This window comes from Triticum aestivum, chromosome 3D (genome assembly GCF_018294505.1).
Source record: "Triticum aestivum cultivar Chinese Spring chromosome 3D, IWGSC CS RefSeq v2.1, whole genome shotgun sequence".
In the NCBI taxonomy this organism is placed as follows: Eukaryota; Viridiplantae; Streptophyta; class Magnoliopsida; order Poales; family Poaceae; genus Triticum; species Triticum aestivum.
In genome coordinates this window covers 517513784-517533575 of record NC_057802.1, presented here as the reverse complement: position 1 = coordinate 517533575, position 19792 = coordinate 517513784, and the positions used below count along the sequence as shown (strand labels likewise).

General features: G+C 45.0%; 4 protein-coding genes across 5 annotated transcripts; 3 read left to right on the top strand and 1 right to left on the bottom strand.

Annotated features, from left to right (window-relative positions):
* Positions 1-380: 380 nt before the first annotated feature.
* On the top strand, positions 381-4253 carry LOC123080140 (probable magnesium transporter NIPA4). The gene is made up of 9 exons (XM_044503028.1): positions 381-944; positions 1597-1653; positions 1741-1831; positions 1935-2095; positions 2180-2307; positions 2410-2547; positions 2850-2942; positions 3604-3709; positions 3788-4253. The coding sequence occupies exons 1-9, from the start codon at positions 752-754 to the stop codon at positions 3913-3915; spliced, it is 1095 nt and encodes a 364-aa protein (XP_044358963.1). The 5' UTR covers positions 381-751; the 3' UTR covers positions 3916-4253.
* Positions 4254-4432: 179 nt separating this feature from the next.
* Positions 4433-5126, top strand: LOC123080141 (protein DMP8). Its single transcript, XM_044503029.1, has one exon. The coding sequence runs from the start codon at positions 4458-4460 to the stop codon at positions 5124-5126; it is 669 nt and encodes a 222-aa protein (XP_044358964.1). The 5' UTR covers positions 4433-4457.
* A 78-nt stretch (positions 5127-5204) lies between these two features.
* LOC123080142 (NAD(P)H-quinone oxidoreductase subunit N, chloroplastic) lies at positions 5205-6469 on the bottom strand. The gene is made up of 4 exons (XM_044503030.1): positions 5976-6469; positions 5755-5871; positions 5579-5664; positions 5205-5478 (listed from the first exon to the last, which is right to left on the bottom strand). Exons 1-4 carry the CDS (start codon positions 6339-6341, stop codon positions 5409-5411), a joined length of 639 nt encoding a protein of 212 aa, XP_044358965.1. The 5' UTR covers positions 6342-6469; the 3' UTR covers positions 5205-5408.
* A 6804-nt stretch (positions 6470-13273) lies between these two features.
* LOC123075169 (momilactone A synthase-like) lies at positions 13274-17794 on the top strand. 2 transcript variants are annotated; one of them, XM_044497835.1, is made up of 3 exons: positions 13274-13333; positions 13675-13746; positions 16757-17794. In XM_044497835.1, the coding sequence occupies exons 2-3, from the start codon at positions 13694-13696 to the stop codon at positions 17568-17570; spliced, it is 867 nt and encodes a 288-aa protein (XP_044353770.1). In that variant the 5' UTR covers positions 13274-13333; positions 13675-13693; the 3' UTR covers positions 17571-17794. The 2 variants fall into 2 exon arrangements, with proteins under 2 accessions (XP_044353770.1, XP_044353771.1); XM_044497836.1 differs by having other exon boundaries at positions 13283-13333; positions 13623-13746.
* The last annotated feature ends 1998 nt before the right edge of the window (positions 17795-19792 follow it).

The window sequence follows — 19792 nt, the reverse complement described above, 5'->3', positions numbered from 1 at the left end:
GCTGCGGTGTCCTCGCCGGCGACGGCGAGCCGTGCCTGCGTGGGGCAGTGGTCGGGCGCGAGCTCGCCAGGGGCATGGGCGGGGTCGAACGTCTCTGGCAGCGGCGGATCGAGCGGGAACGGGAGGAAGGAGATGGACTAGGCAGGAGAATTTTTTTAGGTATGGAAAGGCTAGTCATCTACGTCGAGGTTCATCTACGTCGATAAGGTTAGGGTACCAATTTCAGAGATTCAAACGTCGATAAAGTTAGGGTATCAATTTTAGGGATTCAAACGTCAAGGTTCATCTACGTCGTGCTCTATAACATTAAGGTTTAAAACAGACTTCACTCGAGGAATTGGCGAGCAGATCTTGGTAACAAGCCGATGCCGCTTGCCTCGATGCTAAGCAAGACCGGCTCGCCAACTAGGCACTAGCCAGTCCACACCCGAACATATCCGCGCGGCGTGGACTCGCGCAACCTTCCCCTTCACCCGTTACCTCCTCGCCGGCGTCGCCGTCGCCGTCGCCGTTGTCTGCGTCCGATCCGCTCTCCTCCGCCCCCACAGCCAAAAACGCCGCGAATGCGGAGCGTCTGCGCGAGGCGGTCGTGACCTGGCCGGAGCGGTGAGCCGAACCCCCCCGCGCGCGACGCCTCCCGCCGCTCGCCGCATCGGGATCTCGCTCGCACGCGCCGCCACCGCGCGATCTAGCGGCGGAGCGCACGGTACGGAGGGAGGGTTTCCCGGGAATTCCGGCGCCCGCGGGAGGCATGGCGGCGGAGACGTCCACTTCGGCGGCCGCCGGCTCGGGCGGCGGCAGCTGGGTGGAGTCGTACACGGGGATGTCCACGGACAACATCAAGGGGCTGGTGCTCGCGCTCTCCTCCAGCGTCTTCATCGGCACCAGCTTCATCGTCAAGAAGAAGGGGCTCAGGAAGGCTGGCGCGTCCGGCGTCCGCGCAGGTGACCTAATTGCGTTGCTTACCATCGAGGCATCATTACCTTGCCTGTCGATCTCCTAGCTGTATGTTATTTGTTTGCCCTGGTTGGTGCTCTGATCTGAGCTGAAAGACGCTGGTGTCTGATTATGATTAGATCCCATTCCAGCTGAAATCCATGTTGGAACAGTGGACATGTAATGGGGTTAGGGATAGGGTGAGCGCGTCAGAGTTTAGGCTGATAATGTTGATGCCGATTTAGATGTTGGGAGTTCACATATGCTGGAGTTTGTAGCCAATGGTTCCGTAACGATGTCGGTATTGCTTTTATTCTGCCTTGTTCGTAACGCGGTTGCACTGTAGTCTGGTTCTCAGCTCATTGTTCAGCCAATCGAGTACATTAATTTTGGATGTATTAGTTCAATTTAGTGGAGAATGACCTCACTAGTTAATTCTTCCAAACACGGTAAAAGTTATCAGTCTGTCGTTTCGATTTTTGGGAGGCTGTTCTTGGCTTCAAGTATGTGCGGAGAAACTACCAAAATTGGCCTGAGCAATGGTTCTGAAGATTTTAGTTCTCAAGCTATTTAGTTCTGGTGAACTAGATGATTCTATTATAAGCCGAAAACAGTTTGTTCTCGCTGACTGGTTACGCACAAATTTGCTGTTCATGGCAGGGGTTGGTGGGTACTCTTATTTGTATGAACCATTATGGTGGGCAGGAATGATTACAAGTAAGTGCACTTCTGATACAAGTGGATCTTCATGTACTGCTTCTACTTAACAATGTAATCTTGACGGTATTCAGTGCTGTTTCCCAGTGATCGTTGGAGAAGTTGCTAACTTTGCAGCATATGCGTTTGCTCCTGCTATACTTGTTACTCCACTTGGTGCACTTAGCATAATCATTAGGTAAAAGTCAGAAGTGCGGTCCTTAATGATAAATCTTGAGATGTTCAGCTGCTGACAATTCTGGAAGTCTGTGTTCATTCGAACTAACGTATTTCTCGCACAGCGCCGTTCTTGCAGACATTATGTTAAAGGAGAAGCTACATATCTTTGGTATACTTGGATGTGTTCTTTGTGTCGTGGGTTCAACAACTATTGTGCTTCATGCCCCCCAGGAGCGTGAAATTGAGTCTGTCGCAGAAGTGTGGGATCTTGCTACAGAACCAGGTACTTTCTTTTCTTTTCCTGATTAGCAACCATGCTTTGCCTATTTGTCTTATAAAGTACTAATGTTTTTGTATTTTCTTGCAGCATTTATATTTTATGCGATAATCGTGCTTGCTGCAACTTTCGTGCTCATATTCCGTTATATCCCACAATATGGTCAGACACATATCATGGTTTATATTGGTGTTTGTTCACTTGTAGGATCTCTATCGGTATGTGTTCATTCTACTTACGAATAATTAGCCCAATGTTTATTCACATGATACTATTGATTAATTATGCTCGAATTTTGTTTATTTTTATTTACTTGACAGGTCATGAGCGTGAAAGCTCTTGGTATAGCCTTGAAACTGACCTTTTCTGGGATAAACCAGCTAATCTATCCGCAGACATGGTTGTTCGCAATTATTGTTGTTGCATGTATATTAACACAGATGAACTATCTGAACAAGGTAACAATAATTTCTTTGCTGATGGTTCTTCCGTTGCTTAGTGATTGTACTTCAATATCTGCTAAGTAACTTTAGTACCACAAATTATTGCTCCCTCTGTAACTTAATATAAGATGTTTTTTGACACTGTCATGGACTCTAAAAACGTGTTATAAAAAGTTTCAGAGGGAGTACATCTTTAATCAGCCATAATGGGCACTGGCATGCTATTGATATTAGTATCTGAGTACATGATTCTCCTTGCTTCAAACTTATGCTTGATGTTTTGTACATTATTCAACCTACTATGTTTGCTTTTGCAGGCTCTTGACACATTCAATACGGCAGTTGTTTCACCAATATACTATACGATGTTTACCTCACTAACAATACTGGCTAGCGTCATAATGTTCAAGGTAACATATTTGGGCTTCTAGCTTTTTTATGGTGCTCTAGATGGTCATCTTAGTCTACTTGCTTAATTGCAAGTTTAACATGAGATCAAGTAGTGTTTGCTTGTACTAGGTATGCAGTGAATTGCTTTTAGAATCGCCACAGAATGAGGTCTGAGTAAAGGGGAACAATGTTACCCAAACATGTCATTGCCAACCAATTTTCTGTACGAGAGAATTTTAGGGATTATCATTTTCTTATCTGAAACTGAACTCATCAAACCAAGGGCATACCTATCATGATCTATGTCAGATTAGTGTTTACAAGTCTAGGACAATCCAATTATCGATTCTTGTCATCTGGAAATGACTGTTTAACTTTGTAATTATCTTTTCAGTTGATTTGGCTGTTGTCCATGTGGCTAGACAACACTTCTAAAGTTTATTTAATCAATAATTCATCTTCTTGTTTCAAGCCTTTTAGTCAGCACTCCATAATCTAATTTCTTGTCCCATGGTCAATATTATGCCATCTTGAGTTCAGTGTCTAGTCTGTAAATTATCTAACATATGTTTGTTGTCAACAAATGGTTCTGTTAAACTTGATAAAACTGCCAGTTTTGTTGTATAGAGTTAGTGACAATGCTCACAGATATTATAGACTCCTGATAGTACTTGCTTGCAGGACTGGGATCGTCAAAATCCAACTCAAATTGTGACAGAGATGTGTGGTTTTGTGACCATCCTTTCTGGGACATTTCTTCTTCATAAGACTAAAGATATGGTTGATGGTATGGTTCCACTCCTCCCTTCTGGTTTGCACATAGTAACTAGTATATTTGGTAACTTCTAACTTTCTGGCATTATAGGCCTCCCACCGACTCTGCCTATCAGGATTCCGAAACATGGTGATGAAAACGGCTACGCGTCTGAAGGAATTCCTCTTAGATCCGCTGCTGAAGGCCTCCCTCTGAGGTCACCGAGGGCAGCAGAATAATTTTGACCAACTTGAGATGCTCAGTGATCCTTGTGGCCATGGTTCGCATTCTTTCATTCTATCCAGTCTGTAGATTGTACTTTAGGGCTCTATAAACAGGAAAAGGCTCGTTCCCCCTTGTAGTTTTCGAGGAACCGGTAGAGTATTGGGGATATATGTCTTATACATCAAAAGTTTTTTTTCCATGTATTTTTGTTTTTGAGGAACCGGTATGGTATAGTATTGGGGATGCATCTTATACTGTAACTGTTGTATTATTTGAAAATGGGGAAAGAATCTGAAGAACTAAAAAATCATTCCCTCTTTCACTTCTGTTGAATCTGCGCACTATTTTCTCATTGGCGGTGATGTTCTTTGCGTGTGTAATGGCAATGCTCCGTTTGCCTCGCTGCACTTGCGAAAGCAATCCTTTCTTCCATGTCCAAAGCCAGGCAGATTCTTTTCAGCTTGCTCATTTCAGCTCTCTCCTTTAACTAACCCCGTAACCTTCTCGTGTCATCAAACCCAACAATCTCACACACCCGCCTGCACACGCACTACCAATGGCTGAGCAAGGAGGAGAAGAATACAAGGTGCTCATCGATCAGACCGGCAAAGACGCCGGTGAACCGCACCAAGACGCCGACGATGACGACGCCGACGACACCTCGAGCTTCATCCTGGTCATGAACCTCGTCCTGAGCGGCACGGCCCGGCTCAACGTGCTCCTCCCGACGGCCACCATCCTGACCTTCGCCATCTTCGCGCCGCTGGTCACCGACGACGGCAAGTGCGCGCGCGTCAACCGCGTGCTCACCGGCGCGTTCGTGCTGCTCTGCGCCGCCTCCTGCGTCTTCTTCACGCTCACCGACAGCTTCCGCTCCGCCACGGGCCGGCTCCGCTACGGCGTGGCCACCCCGGCGGGCATCGCGACGTTCTGCGCCGGCGGGGGGAGCCGGAGGAAGGCGCCGAGGGAGCCGGAGAGGTACAGGCTGCGGTGGTCGGACCTGTTCCACACCGCGCTGTCCCTGGTGGCCTTCGTGACCTTCGCCGCCTCCCACCACGACATCGTCCGGTGCTACTACCCCGGCGCGCCCAGGAAGGTGGTGAACACCGTGCCCCTCGTCGTCGGCTTCGTCGTCAGCCTCCTCTTCGTCATGTTCCCTTCCAAGAGGAGGGGGATCGGCTACCCGTTCCTGCTCCGGACCGACCTCGTGTACCTACGGCGCTGAACATTTTGGCGACCTGTGTAGTGGACCTGAACCCTGAGGTCGAGGCCTCTCTGACTCTGTCTGTATCGGAGCCGCATGTAAGCTTTGCATATATGATTTGATTTGTTGGAGATGTGTATGTTTGAAAGGTGTTACACGATTGATGGTTCTCTTGTGGAATTAACCGAGCCCAGATGTCAAATGTATACGTATGTACATACATCATTGTCCTGCTTTAGTACAAAGCTGAAAACGGAGTGTAAGGCGAGAGATGAGACGAGGCAGCCGCCGGACGGTGGCTCCTCATTCCTCGGCGTCCGGATCAGGCTCAAGGCCCGATATCTGCTTCAGCGGTTTCCAGATGAATTTTCTCCTGCATCAATCAATCCGGCTCGAAAGTCATTCACAAGAGAGAACACTCGTCTGTCATGGTTTGTTAAATTCAGTGAGAGTTCAGGTGGAGATTGATGTACCAGTTGCCGCATTCCGCGATGACCCTGACTTTGGGGCGGAGGTCAGGGAGCATGGCCAGGAACTGCAGCTCGGCCTTGGACAGAACCTGCAAACGAAACGAACACACGACAGACAACGATGAGAAACAGCGGAGCCGATGAGTAACGTGTGAGAGCGGCGAGAGCCTGAGAGAGACCTTAGCCTCGTAGACCCAGACGATGAGCCCTTTGGCGTCCGGGTGCAGCAGGCTGAGCCTGTAGTCCACCTCCGGCGGGAAGTACCACCTCGCCACCGGCTGCCTCCCGAGGCTAGGCTGCAGCAGCAGGCACCGCACCCAAGTCAGTTGTTAAGTAGCAGAGCAGACGACATTCATGGCGGTGAAACGGAGAGGAACGGCGATCGGTTGTGCTGACGGACCGGGCAGACGGGGTGGATCTTGGTGAGGGTGGACTCGGGGTCGCCGAGGCCGCGCGCGGAGAGGTCGAGGAAGTAGTAGCCCTGGTAGCGGAGGCGGTTGAGGTAGCGGCCCTCGTAGCCGCCCTCGTGCGGCGGGTAGATGGCCAGCGCCTTGTGCTCCTCCACGTCGGCCAGCCACCGCCCCAGGTCCGGCTTCACCAGGTCGCCGCCCACGAAGTCCATCAGCCCGCCGCCGCCGCCCGCGCGCACCGACACCGTCGACGGCCGCCCCGCGCCGCGCCGCCCGGTGAGGGACGTCGGCGCGTGGAGCCGCGGGGACACGGTGCGCGCCGCCGCCGCCGCCGCGGCTGCCGCTCCCGACCACATGCTCAGTTCCGCCGCCGCCGCCGCTGCTGCCTGGGTGTCAGTGTGCGCGTGTGTGTGGGTTGAGTTGCCGCGGCAGCCTGTGGCGGGAAGGTAACCGCGAGGGGATAAGTCTTGGCGCTGCTCGTTCCCAAGGCGATCCGTTGGCTTGGCCGTGGTGTTGTTGGATTCCACATTCCATTTTTTTTTTAGAAAACGTCGGCTCTTCATTAGTCGAACAACATAGTTACATAGTCTCCCGGACACAAATCGGAGTAGAATGAAAAACACAACGACCATAGTTCATACAAGACTTAGTTAAATCATGAGCTAAAACATTAGACTGCCGACAAATATGCTTGAACAACACAGAAGAGATACTCGACACGTCATATTTGATGTCCGACACCACTGAGCCCACCAACAAAGGGTCACGGACAGGAGAATTGACCCTTTGCATCAGGGAAAGGCAATCAGAGGCGAAGACAACCGAGTCTTATCCTTCCTCTTGTGCAAGATAAACCGCTCGCCGAAAAGCCAAGGCCTCGGCCAACTCAGGAACATGCCTTGCATTCTCGGCAGGCAAAAACACATTGACCATCAGAATTTAGAGTGACCACCCTTGCACCAATCTTTCCTAGTTCGGAGAAAATCGCAGCATCAGACATGAATAAAAGGAAACCTGGTGGCAAAAGAGTTCTCACACCAATTTTTTTTTGCCGAAACTGATAACAGAGGACAAAAGTTTGGTAATCACTAGGGACGTGTTTGGTAGGTTGTATCAAGTCTAACCAAACTTTGGCGGGCTAAGTACTCAGTTGTTGTCTGGCCTGCACGTAGAAGCTGGCTCGCACGAAACTTAAAGCGCTCCAGCCAGGCCCGCTAGGAATGCTCAAATCGACCTTTTTCTAGATGCAGGCTCGTCCTAGTGCAATTTATACTACAGCGAGGATGCAAGCTGTGCTTGATGCAGCCTACCAAACGACATGCAAAACATGGCTCAGAGCTTGTATACCCTTAAACAGGCTCCACAGGGCCAGGCTTCACTGAGAATGTAACCAAACATGAGGTAGGTGTAAACTTATAAACGTTTCCCCCGAGGGAAATTAGGTATTTTTTGGGTGAAATGTATCGGGTGACGACAAGTGGTGTAAGGTGTTTCTTTTCATGGATCCGAGGGGTGAGAACTTGTACCTACATATGTGTTTTCCTCTAAAATTTAAAATTTCAAATCGAAACATTTTTCAACGGAATGCCCAAAATAATTACAAACTGTTTTTACTGCTCCATTCTTAGGTCGACAACTTTGAAATTAGCGCATATTGAGAAGATCCGAGAAGCATTTTATTCAACACAAATTGGACTTCCAGCGGTGACAACATGTACCCCTCGGATGACATATTTGTATTTCATAGGGTAACATATGTGTACTTCCAACGAGTTATTTGCGACCATGTGGTGCAACTGGTACTTCCCACACGGTGTAATCTATATTCACTGGTGCAACTTGTACTTCGGCTCGATCCGACATGTACTACATGCGCGGTGTGACCTATACTCCCCATTGCAACTTATACTTCCGCATAGTGCAACTTCTGCTCCTCAATACAACTTGTACTTCTCACCTTCCACATGGTGCAATGTGTACTTCACGCATAGTGCAACATGTAGTCCCTGGTGAAACATGCACTTCTCGACTTCTCATGTTCTACAATATGTACTTCCCACCATATGCAACTTATATTCCAAATGCGACATGTACTCCCCACATGCTGCAAATGTACTCCAAATGTGTTGTGTACTTCTCGCACGGCGTAACCTGTACTCCCCATTGCAACTTGTACTCCTCGTGTGGTTTAAACTGTGATTCCTGCATAGTGTAGCTTTCGCTCCTCGGTACAACTTGTACTTCTCAACTTATACATGGTGCATAGTGCAACATGTAGTCCCCGGTGCAACATGCACTACTTGACTACCCGCGTGCTACAACATGTACTTCTCAACCATGTGCAACTTGTACTCCGCCTATGCTACAAATGTACCACCATGTGCAACATGTACTTCTTAACACAGATTGATGGAAAAACATGTACTTCACGCACAGTGCAACTTGACTCCCAGTACTTAGCGTAGTTGCACTTCTTAACACAGATTGATGAAATCCAAAAATATAAATAGAGAAAAACAAATAAAAACATGAAAAATCGGAGCGTACAACACAAAAACAGGAATCCCAGAGAAAACCAGGCTTCAAACGCTACCTAGTTGCCAAGCGGTGCGCTGACGTGCCTGCGCATCCCGCGCTCGTGTCACTTGTCATGCAAGATGACAACCATGTGTGCTGTTCGAGTGAATGGGGACAAGGGTACCACATGATATCGTATGGAAAATAAAGTAAAATTGGTGAAATGCGCGGCCCTCTAGGCCGACAAATTTAGGTTTTAGTCTTTTTATTTATCAACTTTCTAGAAATAATGTAAAAAGAGGATTGGATAATATAAAAAAGATATTTTTGTGAAAAATGATTTTTTTCTCAATGGGTTTTAAGTAATTTGGCAACAAGTATCAAAATGGTAGGTATTATACTATGAATGTAATATTTCATGTATCTAATAAAAAATGTTCATATAAATGAAATAAAAATATAATCATGTATTAAAAATATATTCATATATACAAAAATGAGATTCATGTATTAAGAGATGTATACGCACCTTTAATAAAATCTGGTGGATTTTTTAATATGTTCATATATCTGAAATAATTTTTTTATAATATTCAAAATATGTTAATGTATACCAATTTTTTTCATATACGTGGAAGTGTAGATCAAGGGCTCCTCTTTCTTTTCCTTCAAATGCTTGCATGAATTTGACTAAGGCACGTGTAGAAAAAAATGGAGCTTTTGAGCTATGGAATAATGAAGTGTGTGGGATAAGAAGCTTGGATCAAACGAGGGACAAGAGATGCCCATTGGGAAAGAAGGGTGGGTCTTTTATATGGCCCTATAAACTCTTTCTCATCGGGGTGCCGGTTGTACAACTTGTAGGTTTAGCGCGAAGATTCTGGACACATCCTCGAGACTGACCAAATTCCGAGCGAGACTCCGATGAGCCTGCAGCTGAGATCAGAGGCTCAGGGAGATACCAGGCTCTCCCGAAGGTTGGCTCAGATTCTGGGTGTCACAAAGCTGGAACCTCCGAGCCACATGAAGAAAACACATAGGTGTATATTTGAAGTTTTTTCTCTTCGTTTTATTAAGTTATTTTACGGAACTTGGGGTGTGGATTAGGATTGAATATAGAGAATAGAATTCCACCTCAAGTTCATCACATGACCCCCTCCCCCTCTATAGTATGATGTTAGTATGATTCAAGCATAAGAATAAATTTAATATGATGTTTTTCTTCTCTCTTATTAATAGGGGATCTTCATCAACATTTTCTTTTAACCTTTAGGACTAACACTTGTTCATATGCTTAACAATCATAGCGAGTCCCTCTTAATCATTGTTTCAAGTACAACAGAAACCTCTTTGGGAATTAGATATCATTTCACTTTGTGAGTGCCAAGGATGATGCAAAATCCAACAAACATATTCATCAAAGGCCAAAAACTGTCAGAGAAATAGAACTCCATATCAACTGACTTATATTTGAACCGAGAAAAAGCTAGCAGACCCATTTACAAAGGGGACTATCACATAATGAATATTCATCGCTTCACTGGACATGGTAATGAGGCCCATCTGAAGTTATAACTTATAACACACCAGTAACCCACACCTTCTTGATAGGAGATACCATGACTTAGGAGATGTAGAAAACATATAATAATTTTAGGAAGCGAGTACATCTAATTTGTGCCATGTCTTCGTATATAAAGTATTCCCTATTGTATAGAAGGTTGACATTGTTCATGAAAAGTTATTAGCATGCAAGATAACCAGAAGGTATCCACCTTCTTGAGCCTTGTTGTGAGGTCACAGATCACGAGAATGGGGCATTCTCTACAAAGCCCATGAGCATTTACGAGAACACGCCCATTTAATTCTCTATTTACACAAGGTTTGTTGATGGCCAAGTATTTGGAAAATATCAGATGCTACCGCATGAGTCATGCTCCCATGCTCTAGAGCGAGCTCAGTCGTTGGATTTCGGATCCAGTGGACATTTCAAGAGCGAAGTGTTGGACCTTACCATAATTAGGGTACTCTTAGAAGTCTTTTTTGCAAATTTGAGGGAGCTCCGCAAACGGCTGTTGGACTTGGAATCCGGTGCTCCTAGTGAGTCCGTAGCATGGTAGCATCTGATGCCCATAGCACCTGATATTTCCCCGCCAAGTATCAGTATGAATTTTAATGTAACTCTACTCACACAAGGTCGTGATTTTAAGGCATAGTCCATTCATCAGTTGTGAAGAGATATATATGTTGTTATCCTAGGGGAGACTTCAACCCGGTACGGGACTTACACTAAACAAATGTAATCAACATTACTCTAGCATAGTAATCTTTTTTTCCGACCACTTTGCAAATGGTGAGGATTGTTGGAGCTTCAACGGCAATTTTAGACCCATGTGAGATAAGACTGGAATTTCTGAAAATTCCTAAGTCTAGCAAAATTTAGTCCCACATGGCTAAAGCAAGAGCTGGAGACTAACATATATATAGTGAAGATCTAGCCATGTTATAAATTTGAAGAAACATAGGGCATGAGAAAGGCTTTAATTAAATACGCATATGCATATGTATTTGGGTATTGGTTGGGTGAAAATCTCTGTTACTTGTGACAACATGGTGTAAAATTTGTTAGCTAATAAATCCACTTTGTCTTTTGCTAAATTGGCTTCTTATCTCTTGCTTAGTTCTAACATATTGAATGTGATTTAATCTAACTGAGTTGGGCAATTAACTTAACATTTACACACCAGGTCAACATTTTTGTTACCGGTGCTTTATAGAGGTTGATTGTGTTGTCCTAGTGAAAGATACTTAAGGACGAGGAGACATCTTGAGCAGGCACTTGAACAGGGGCGGAGCTAGGACTGGGTACAAGGGGCCAAGCCAAGCAGGTAAAAAGATATCCAGTATAAAATATAATCATATGGAGCTTGTATTAGTTTAAATTGGCCTCCACAATTGGTGTTTTTTCTCTTCATAGCTGCCGAATTGCAATCTAGAGTTAGCTAAATTTGACATAGGAAAAATATGCATCACAAATATGAACTTTTACTAGATAATTTGCGTCACAATCATGATAATTTCTAGGACACCTACAAGATAAAATCATAGTGCAAAAATCACACAACCAAAGCAACAAAAACCGATGTATAAGTTCGGCAATGATACAAGATGTCAAGATGAGAATGGAGAGTCAAGGAGATTAGTAGATAGGCTTATGTGTTAAACCTTGGGCCTTAGCTAGTTTCTTGATCAGGGCCATAAGAATTGATAAGTGAAGCAGGCTACGTCGTCGCCGTATGAACCGGATCATGAACAGGAGAGGCGGTCGAGCAGCAAGGGATCGGAGCGGCAATATCTAACTTTCTGCGTAGTTATCCCAAGCACACGCTAATTACAGAGAACCCCAGGCACACGCTAACCACATGGGCCATTTTCCATTTTCCAAAATTCTCGATCTGCACCCAGGAGAGAAGATGGGGAGGTCCTATTTGGCGTGTTGCGTGCTTGGAGGAGGCACAACACGCACCCCCCCTCCAAATTCCCCAGCGTGCCCTTTTGGGCCGGCCCATGTGCGGGGCGCCCTGTTTTTCCATTTCATTTTTTCTTTTCTGTTTTCGTTTTTTCCTCTTTCAATAATTAAATATTTCAAAAAGTTTCTAATTTCACTAAAAATAGTGAATTTTGAAAATAATTTTTCAAGAAATCATAAAATTGTTCATGATTTTTTTAAAACGTTCATATATTCCAAAAAAATTCATAATTTTGAAAACATAATATAGATCATATTTTTATAGAACATGTTTTTGAAAAAAAATATGTATTAAAAATGTTCATGAAATTGATTGAATGTTCACAATTCCCAAAGAATCATAAATTTTTGAAAAATGCCCATAAAATCCAAAAAAGTTTTGAATTACAAAAAAATTCATTGATTCAATTTTTTTCATGTATTTTAAAAATGTTTGTCCGAACAAAAAAATGTCCATGAATTTCAAAATGTGCTCCCCAATTTCCAAAACATGTTTGTCAATTCAAAAAATGCCCGCCAATTTAAAATAAAAATGTCCACGGGTTCAAGAAAGGCTCAAATTTGTAAAAGCATGTCCATGAATTCAAGAAATGTTCACAATTTTAAAAATGTCCATGAAAGTGTAAAAAAATGTTTGCAAATTAGAAAATGATTGTGAATTAAAAATGTTGGTAATTGAAAAAAATTCTCACGATTTCAAAAAAACAGAAAGAAAAAGAGAACATAAAAAAATAAAAATAAAAAAATAAAGAAAAGTGAAAAAATAGGAAAACCCCGTAAGAGCTAAGTAGTGACCTACGCACCAAGTAGGGTTGACCGAGAAGAAATGGTATTTATGTTTCTTTGCCGCTGCGAGAACCTGCATGGTGCGGCAAAAAATATTAGGGACAACACATCTTTCGACTGCCTGTTGCACTTCTATGTCGCCATCTGAACCGAACCATAACCATTTTTTGACTACTCTTACCTTCTTACCTCCCATGTTAAAAGAAGAGATAAGAGGGAGCATGTTAAAATTGCTCTTGATAAAATATGTATAAGGTATGAGAGTGAACTTGCACATTTTCTATGATGGTCCATAACATGATTTGCATGTTGATAGAACAAGTATTTGCACCATAATAAACTTCAGAATGAAAATAGTGTCTCTATCTTTGAGCGGTTGGTTGGTTGGTTGAGGGAAGGTCTTCATGGTTCTATATAAGAACGTCTCGACACACCACCACCATCTCCCCCCCCCCCCCCCCCCCCCCTCCCTCAAGAACTAGGACAGACTGCTCCGGCTCGTCGGCGACAGCTAAGGTATTTCTTCAGACATTTTCCCTATCGGCTAGCTATCCTGAGGTGGTGCATGCCTTCTTATTGTTATTTGTCAGATCACATCCCTTGCTAGCTAGCTTCATCCTTCCTTGACTAAAAAACGCGCCCTCACAGAAATCTCTGTGATTCTTCCTAAGAAAGTCCACAGGTGCTCTTGAACATATCGATTATGATCTCTCCTGTAATTCGTCGGGGTGCATACTGCATGCATATAGTAGTTTTTTGTTTGTTTCCCCTGCTGAAGTATGCATGTTTTGTTTTTGCGATGCAGACAACGATCGGCTGTATCACTCATGGTAGTTGTTTCTTGTCCACTTTTGTAGTGGGACGATTGCCGAGGAGATGGCCGACGATGCAGGGCGAGGGTCGTCGGCGGCAGCGGCGAAGAAGGGGAGGTAAGCCATTAACTAAGCCACTAATTAGTAAGATGAGCAAGAGCTCTTGCCTGGCCAGGTGTTGTAGTTAGTTAATTAGTAAGATGGGCAAGGCATGTTCTCCAGGGTGTTTTGATTCCAAAATACATGTTCATTGATCATGTCATCCTGAGAGAGATAGATAGATAGATAGAGAGAGAGAGAGAGGGGGGGGGAGGGAGAGAGAGGTGGTAGGTTCCATGAAGCAAGCCAGCGATGTTGTCACTTGTCAGGGTTTCTGCTCATAGCAAGACCTTTTCTGTTCAATCATTGTCTCTCCAGCGTTGACTTGCCACCGAAATGCATGTCCAACAACCGGGAGTTCCAGCAACCCGCCCGTTTGTCTGTATGCTCACCGGAATCCCAAACCTCACCACCGGTGTTATTTTTCTCTCCAAAAGTGTCTGTTTTATTTCAGCAAAATAGGATGCCCTCATCTAAAACCTTGACTAAATTAGCGTCTAATATGTTGGTGTGGGAAAAGAAAACCTCAGCGAGATTCCCGTACAAAACAATGTCTTTTTTTAACACGCTATGACCACAATGCTCACATACACACATATGAATTCACCCTTATAAATGCATGCGCACACACCTTACCATAGACGTCGTCTCCTCCCAGTGAACGGACATCACTGAGAAGTCTGAAATAAATCCAAAAAATGCGAGCACCAGTGACAACTTGAACCCTGGCAGAGTGGTTCTACCACAAGCAAGCTAACAATCTAAGCTACACTCAGTTCGTCAAACAATGATTTTTTATGCTATATGATGGTGTCGAGCTTGGAAAGCAAACATAAGTTTCCTATTGTGGATTCCTAGCGCAACAGGCACCCATCGCGCGCTGAAACCATGATGGATAGTATGTCATCAGACTTATAAATAGATGGAAGCTTTCTAATTCTTAAAAGTAATACTACCTCCAATCCATAAAAAGTGTCCCAGTTTGAACTAACCCAGTTCAAAACTGCGACGCTTATTTTGGATCAGAGGGACACTAGTACAAAACAGGGCTTTCGTCACAGGGCAATATTCACATTAGTCCCGGTTCAGTCACGAACCGGGACTAATATGAGCATTGGTCCCAATTCGTGCGGCTAAGGCATTAGTCCCGGTTCACCTGGGCCCTTTAGTCCCGGTTGGTGCCACGAACCGGGACTAAAGGGTGCGATGCCCATTAGTACCGGTTGGTGGCACCAACCGGTTGGTGCCACCAACCGGTACTAATGGGCTTTGAGGCATTAGTACCGGTTCATGGCACGAACCGGTACTAAAGGGCCCATCAAACTCTACCCCCCCTCCCCCAGCGGACCGCCTTTTCAGTTTTAGAAAAAACAAAAGAAAATGATGGAAATGTCAAAAAAAATAAAATAAAATAAGTTTTCCATGTGATATGTGGTCTAGTTGTTGGGAAAATTAACAAATATGAATTTCGACTTTATTTGCAAAATCTCTCTGAAATTTCTTAAAATGGGCATAACTTTTGCATACGAACTCGGATGAAAAAGTTTTTTATATGAAAAATCATCTACTCGAAAAGTTACATCCGAATTTAACTGGGAAAACCCCGTTAAACATTTTCAAAATCCTCAAAAACCTAACAGAAAAAAAGATACGGGGCTTTTAAGATCTGGAGAGGCAAAAAAATTCAAAAAATTTCAAATTGTGGTCAAACTGTGGTCAAACAATGGTCAAACTAATTATTCTAGAATATTAGTGTTACTAAATAATTATTTCAGTTTTTTTGAATTTTGGTCAAATCTGGTCAAACTGTGGTCAAACAGTGGTCAAACAATGGTCAAACTAATTATTCCAGAAATATTAGTGTTACTAAATAATTATTTTTTTAAAACAATAGTTTCAAACTCAAACAGTGAAATGTGTCACTTCATGCTCAAGCTAAATTTCTGAGGGTTAATAGAATTGACATCTTACTATTGTCAGGAAAACAACAAGTGCAGACTTGGAAACGAGGGAGAATAGAACCCGGAAGTTAAGCGTGCTCAAGCTGGAGTAGTGAGAGGATGGGTGACCATCCGGGAAGTTAGATGATTTGGAATGATGAGGGGTGATTAGAGATTAGAGGATAAATTGAGCAGTGATGAGGGGTGGTGATTAGAGATTAGAGTTTAAAATAATTCAGAAATTTGAAAATCAAAAAAAATTTACAAAAAAAATTTCAATTTTTTTTTTCATAAAATTTCCTTTAGTCCCGGTTGGTGTTACCAACCGGGACTAAAGGTGGAGCTCCAGGCTGCGTCCACGTGGACGGCCTTTAGTCCCGGTTCGTGTAAGAACCGAGACTAAAGGGGGAGGCATTAGTAACGACCCTTTAGTCCCGGTTCAAAAACTGGGACTAAAGGCCCTTACCAACCGGGACAAAAGCCCCCTTTTCTACTAGTGGGAGTATATGTTCTTGTCTTACTCTCTTTCAACCTGAACAATATACATACATTTTATTTATTGTTACTACCTCTTTTTTGTTATGTTTTAAATTCCACTCGTTCCTTTATGTTATTGGGATTTTCCCTATAAACTTCATTTTATTTAATTTTTCATGAGAGACATGTGTGAATTTTATGTTCTCAAATTCATCTAGAAAAAATAACGAAAACTTAATGGGAAACTATAAATTTAAAGAAAAAGTATGATAATTTGTGAGCTAGATATAAATCATAAGCTAAATTATTAAGAACAATCTTAAACCATTTTCATTTTTTAACCAAAATTTATATGTATGTCTATGATTTCGCACCATTGAACCTAAATTATTTATTTATTTTTCTTTGAGATTTGATTTTCTTTTGTTAAGTATCTACGATTTATTGGGCTCATATGGGCCTGATATCATAATTGCATTTCTTGATGCACATCCAAGTATATATCGCCACACATACACAAGAGCGAGTGAGCATCTTGACACACTATAACTAGCAAAGATAGAAAAATAAATCCTCAAATCTCGATAAGTTGCTACCGTCTCATTATGCAGACTCGAGGGGAAGATCGCACTCATAACTGGAGGAGCGAGTGGGCTCGGAAAGGCCACGGCTCACGAGTTCATCCAGGAGGGCGCGTCCGTGGTCATTGCCGACGTCAACTCTGCGTTGGGCCTAGAGACAGCCCAGGAGCTCGGCCCACAGGCCCATTTCGTCCACTGCGACGTCACCGTCGAGGAGAGCGTCGCCGCCGCCGTGGACGCCACCGTCACGAAGCACGGCCGGCTCGACGTCATGTTCAACAACGCCGGCATCGTGGGCGCGCTCTCCGGGACGTCGGAGGTGGCCAGCCTGGATCTCGGCCAGTTCGACCGCGTCATGAGCGTGAACGTGCGCGGCACCCTGGCGGGGATCAAGCACGCGATGCGCGTCATGGCGCCGGCGGGCTCCGGCTCCATCCTCTGCATGGCGAGCATCAGCGGCCTCCTCGGCGGCCTCGGCACGTACCCCTACGCGGTCTCCAAGCTCGCCGTCGCCGGGCTGGTCAAGACGGCCGCAGCCGAGCTGGCCCGCCACGGCGTCCGGATCAACTGCATATCGCCGCACGCCGTGCCGACGCCGCTGGTGCTGGAGCAGTTCTCGCAGCTGTACCGTGGCGCGGACGAGGCGCAGCTGGCCGCCATCATCGGCGGCCTCGGCGAGCTCAAGGGCGCGACGTGCGAAGCGGTGGATGTGGCCAAGGCGGCCGTGTACCTCGCATCCGACGATGCCAAGTACGTCTCCGGCCAGAACCTTGTTGTGGACGGCGGCTTCACCACCTACAAGTACATGAACATGCCACCCCGCAAGCCTCAGGATCAGGAGTGAGTGATTGCCCACTACTGATATTGCCTGCGTTTGTGCTCGTCTGGGATGTACAAAACTGCCTGTATTCCTGTGAAACCTTGCAATGAATAGTGGATTCGACAGCTCAGGGCATCTCCAACGCGGCCTACAAAATGGATATTGTATTTGTCTATGGACTGGTTGGGACCAGTCTACGGATACTACTGGTACAGGAGCCGACCATTCAACCCTGTCTTCTTAACGCTTGTCTCTATTTTTTTCTAAGTCTGGAGCACTAAAAAATAATAGCATATCAAACCTTCCACGAATGAAAATATTCAAATGCAGCACTAGTTCTAATTAAAATATGACAGTTCAATTGAAGTTTCGAAATTTAAACTTGAATTCAACTCCGGCTATGATCCATGCGACTGGAATTTTCTAAACTTTAAGTGGAATCACCACAGCCATTAAATTAAAATCCAACAACCTCCACTTGTTGGTTCACCTCTTCAAGCGGCACTGTCGATCTTTTCCTCAAACTTTCTGTAGAGCCATAATTTTTTTAGCCGCCTCCCTTCCTCTCATCTATTTCACCTCTGGCAAGGTCTTGTCCAAGCCCTTACGGTCGACTCCGTCCCCGTCTTGTGTTCCGGCTCCATCTAATCTAAGCGGCGGTCAGTGCAGAACACTTATATTCAATAAGTATTTTACAGCTATACAATAAATTTATACAAGAAAATACGGTCCTGTTTGGGTTGTGATTAACTTTGTCACATGTTGCCACATTATTTTTCCCGAACTTACCTTATTTGAGGTGCTCTAATTCTTAGTCACACTTTAGCTGCCTCATACTTTTTATATGGCATGTGGGGCTTATTGCTCATAAAAAGATTCTTGACTTAGCTGGAGGACAGCCTTCCGGCGTGGAGCTCATCTGCTCCTGTTAAGGAACAATAAAATTGGCAAGAATAGCAAAAAAGAAATTCAACACTTTTCTGAATGAAATATGAACAAAGAATATGAACAAAAATTATATGCGCCTGCAAAATTTCATGACGACATGTCATTGGGATAGTTCTAGACAAAAAAACAAAAATCAAAGCTTTGAGAAAGGGGCAAAATCCTTGTTTTGGAGCCCTCATTTTATTTTTTTCTACCCCGAACTCCTAGGATGTCATATGGTCATGAAACTTTGCATACACATGAAGAATTTGTTTAAAAATAGTGTCATATTTTATTACCATTTTTTTTGCTATTTTTAAGATTTTTTTCTGATGAACCTCATCAAAGAACCAGGAGCTCTGGCATCGCATTAAGAAGAAGATGGTCGATCCAGTTTATAAGGGGAACCGGGACGAAAACCGCACAAGCATCGAAGCCTCATCGCCCACACGACACTAGGCAACAATCGCAACAAAACACACACCCCGATCCGGAGCCGCCGCTCTGACTTCCCCCACTCGCTCATGAGCACGATGCCACGCAAAACAGACTCCTTGTAGCCCTTGCTACACGAGACGACCGTCCGTAACCACAAAACGCCATGCCAAGCCCGGGGCCGCCGCCAACGTACAAGCCAGACCGACCCCTGGGATCGCATCCGACCCGACCGCCGGCCTTGCTACCCTCGTAGCACCAGGTCACCACTAAAACAATGCAGAGCCACGAGTCTGCCCCATAGAGCCACCATTGCATCGCCATCCGAGGCAGCCGCCTCGGCGTACATCCACCGGCCGGAGCCGCCGCCCTGGCATCCATCACACCAGCAATGACACAACTCCGCACCACTGCCATGAGTCCACCACTCCACAAAGGTCAATGCTTCCAAGGCGGTGCCTCCAAGAAGGTAACAACACAATTGTCGCTGGGCTTGGGTTTTCACCCGGAAATCACCAGACAATTGCTGTAGTAGATGGCCGTAGCTCCGCGATGCGCCTTCAGGAAGGAATGCAATGCTCAAGAACATCGCCAACACCGGCACCGAATGGAGAAGGTGCAAGGCTTTCGCCCAGAGAATCTACTCCAACGCCGAGCCTCACAAGGAAGCCTACGTCATAGGAGCGCAGCAAGTTGCGCAGAGAGCATCGTTGCCAACCACCAACCCTCAACACGCCGCAGCAGAGTGCCTTGTTAGATCCGCGGACCCCCGGCCACCTCCATCCCAACCGCTGCTCTGTTGCATACACAGCCAGAGCAAAAGCAGAGCACACCACTCTAGTTGTCAGAGACCCATCTCCACGACCACCGCAGTGCGACCACCG

What these genes read in the sequence shown, in the direction of transcription:
- LOC123080141 (XM_044503029.1), top strand. Translation starts at nt 4,458, where the DNA reads ATGGCTGAGCAAGGAGGAGAAGAATACAAGGTGCTCATCGATCAGACC.
- LOC123075169 (XM_044497835.1), top strand. Translation starts at nt 13,694, where the DNA reads ATGGCCGACGATGCAGGGCGAGGGTCGTCGGCGGCAGCGGCGAAGAAG. An exon ending in GCAGCGGCGAAGAAGGGGAG is followed by an intron (nt 13,747 to 16,756) that starts GTAAGCCATTAA and finishes CTCATTATGCAG; the next exon opens with ACTCGAGGGGAAGATCGCAC.
- LOC123080140 (XM_044503028.1), top strand. Translation starts at nt 752, where the DNA reads ATGGCGGCGGAGACGTCCACTTCGGCGGCCGCCGGCTCGGGCGGCGGC. An exon ending in GTGGGCAGGAATGATTACAA is followed by an intron (nt 1,654 to 1,740) that starts GTAAGTGCACTT and finishes GCTGTTTCCCAG; the next exon opens with TGATCGTTGGAGAAGTTGCT. An exon ending in AGATGAACTATCTGAACAAG is followed by an intron (nt 2,548 to 2,849) that starts GTAACAATAATT and finishes TTGCTTTTGCAG; the next exon opens with GCTCTTGACACATTCAATAC.
- LOC123080142 (XM_044503030.1), bottom strand. Translation starts at nt 6,341, where the DNA reads ATGTGGTCGGGAGCGGCAGCCGCGGCGGCGGCGGCGGCGCGCACCGTG. An exon ending in TCTGGGTCTACGAGGCTAAG is followed by an intron (nt 5,665 to 5,754) that starts GTCTCTCTCAGG and finishes TTTCGTTTGCAG; the next exon opens with GTTCTGTCCAAGGCCGAGCT. An exon ending in ATCGCGGAATGCGGCAACTG is followed by an intron (nt 5,479 to 5,578) that starts GTACATCAATCT and finishes TGATTGATGCAG; the next exon opens with GAGAAAATTCATCTGGAAAC.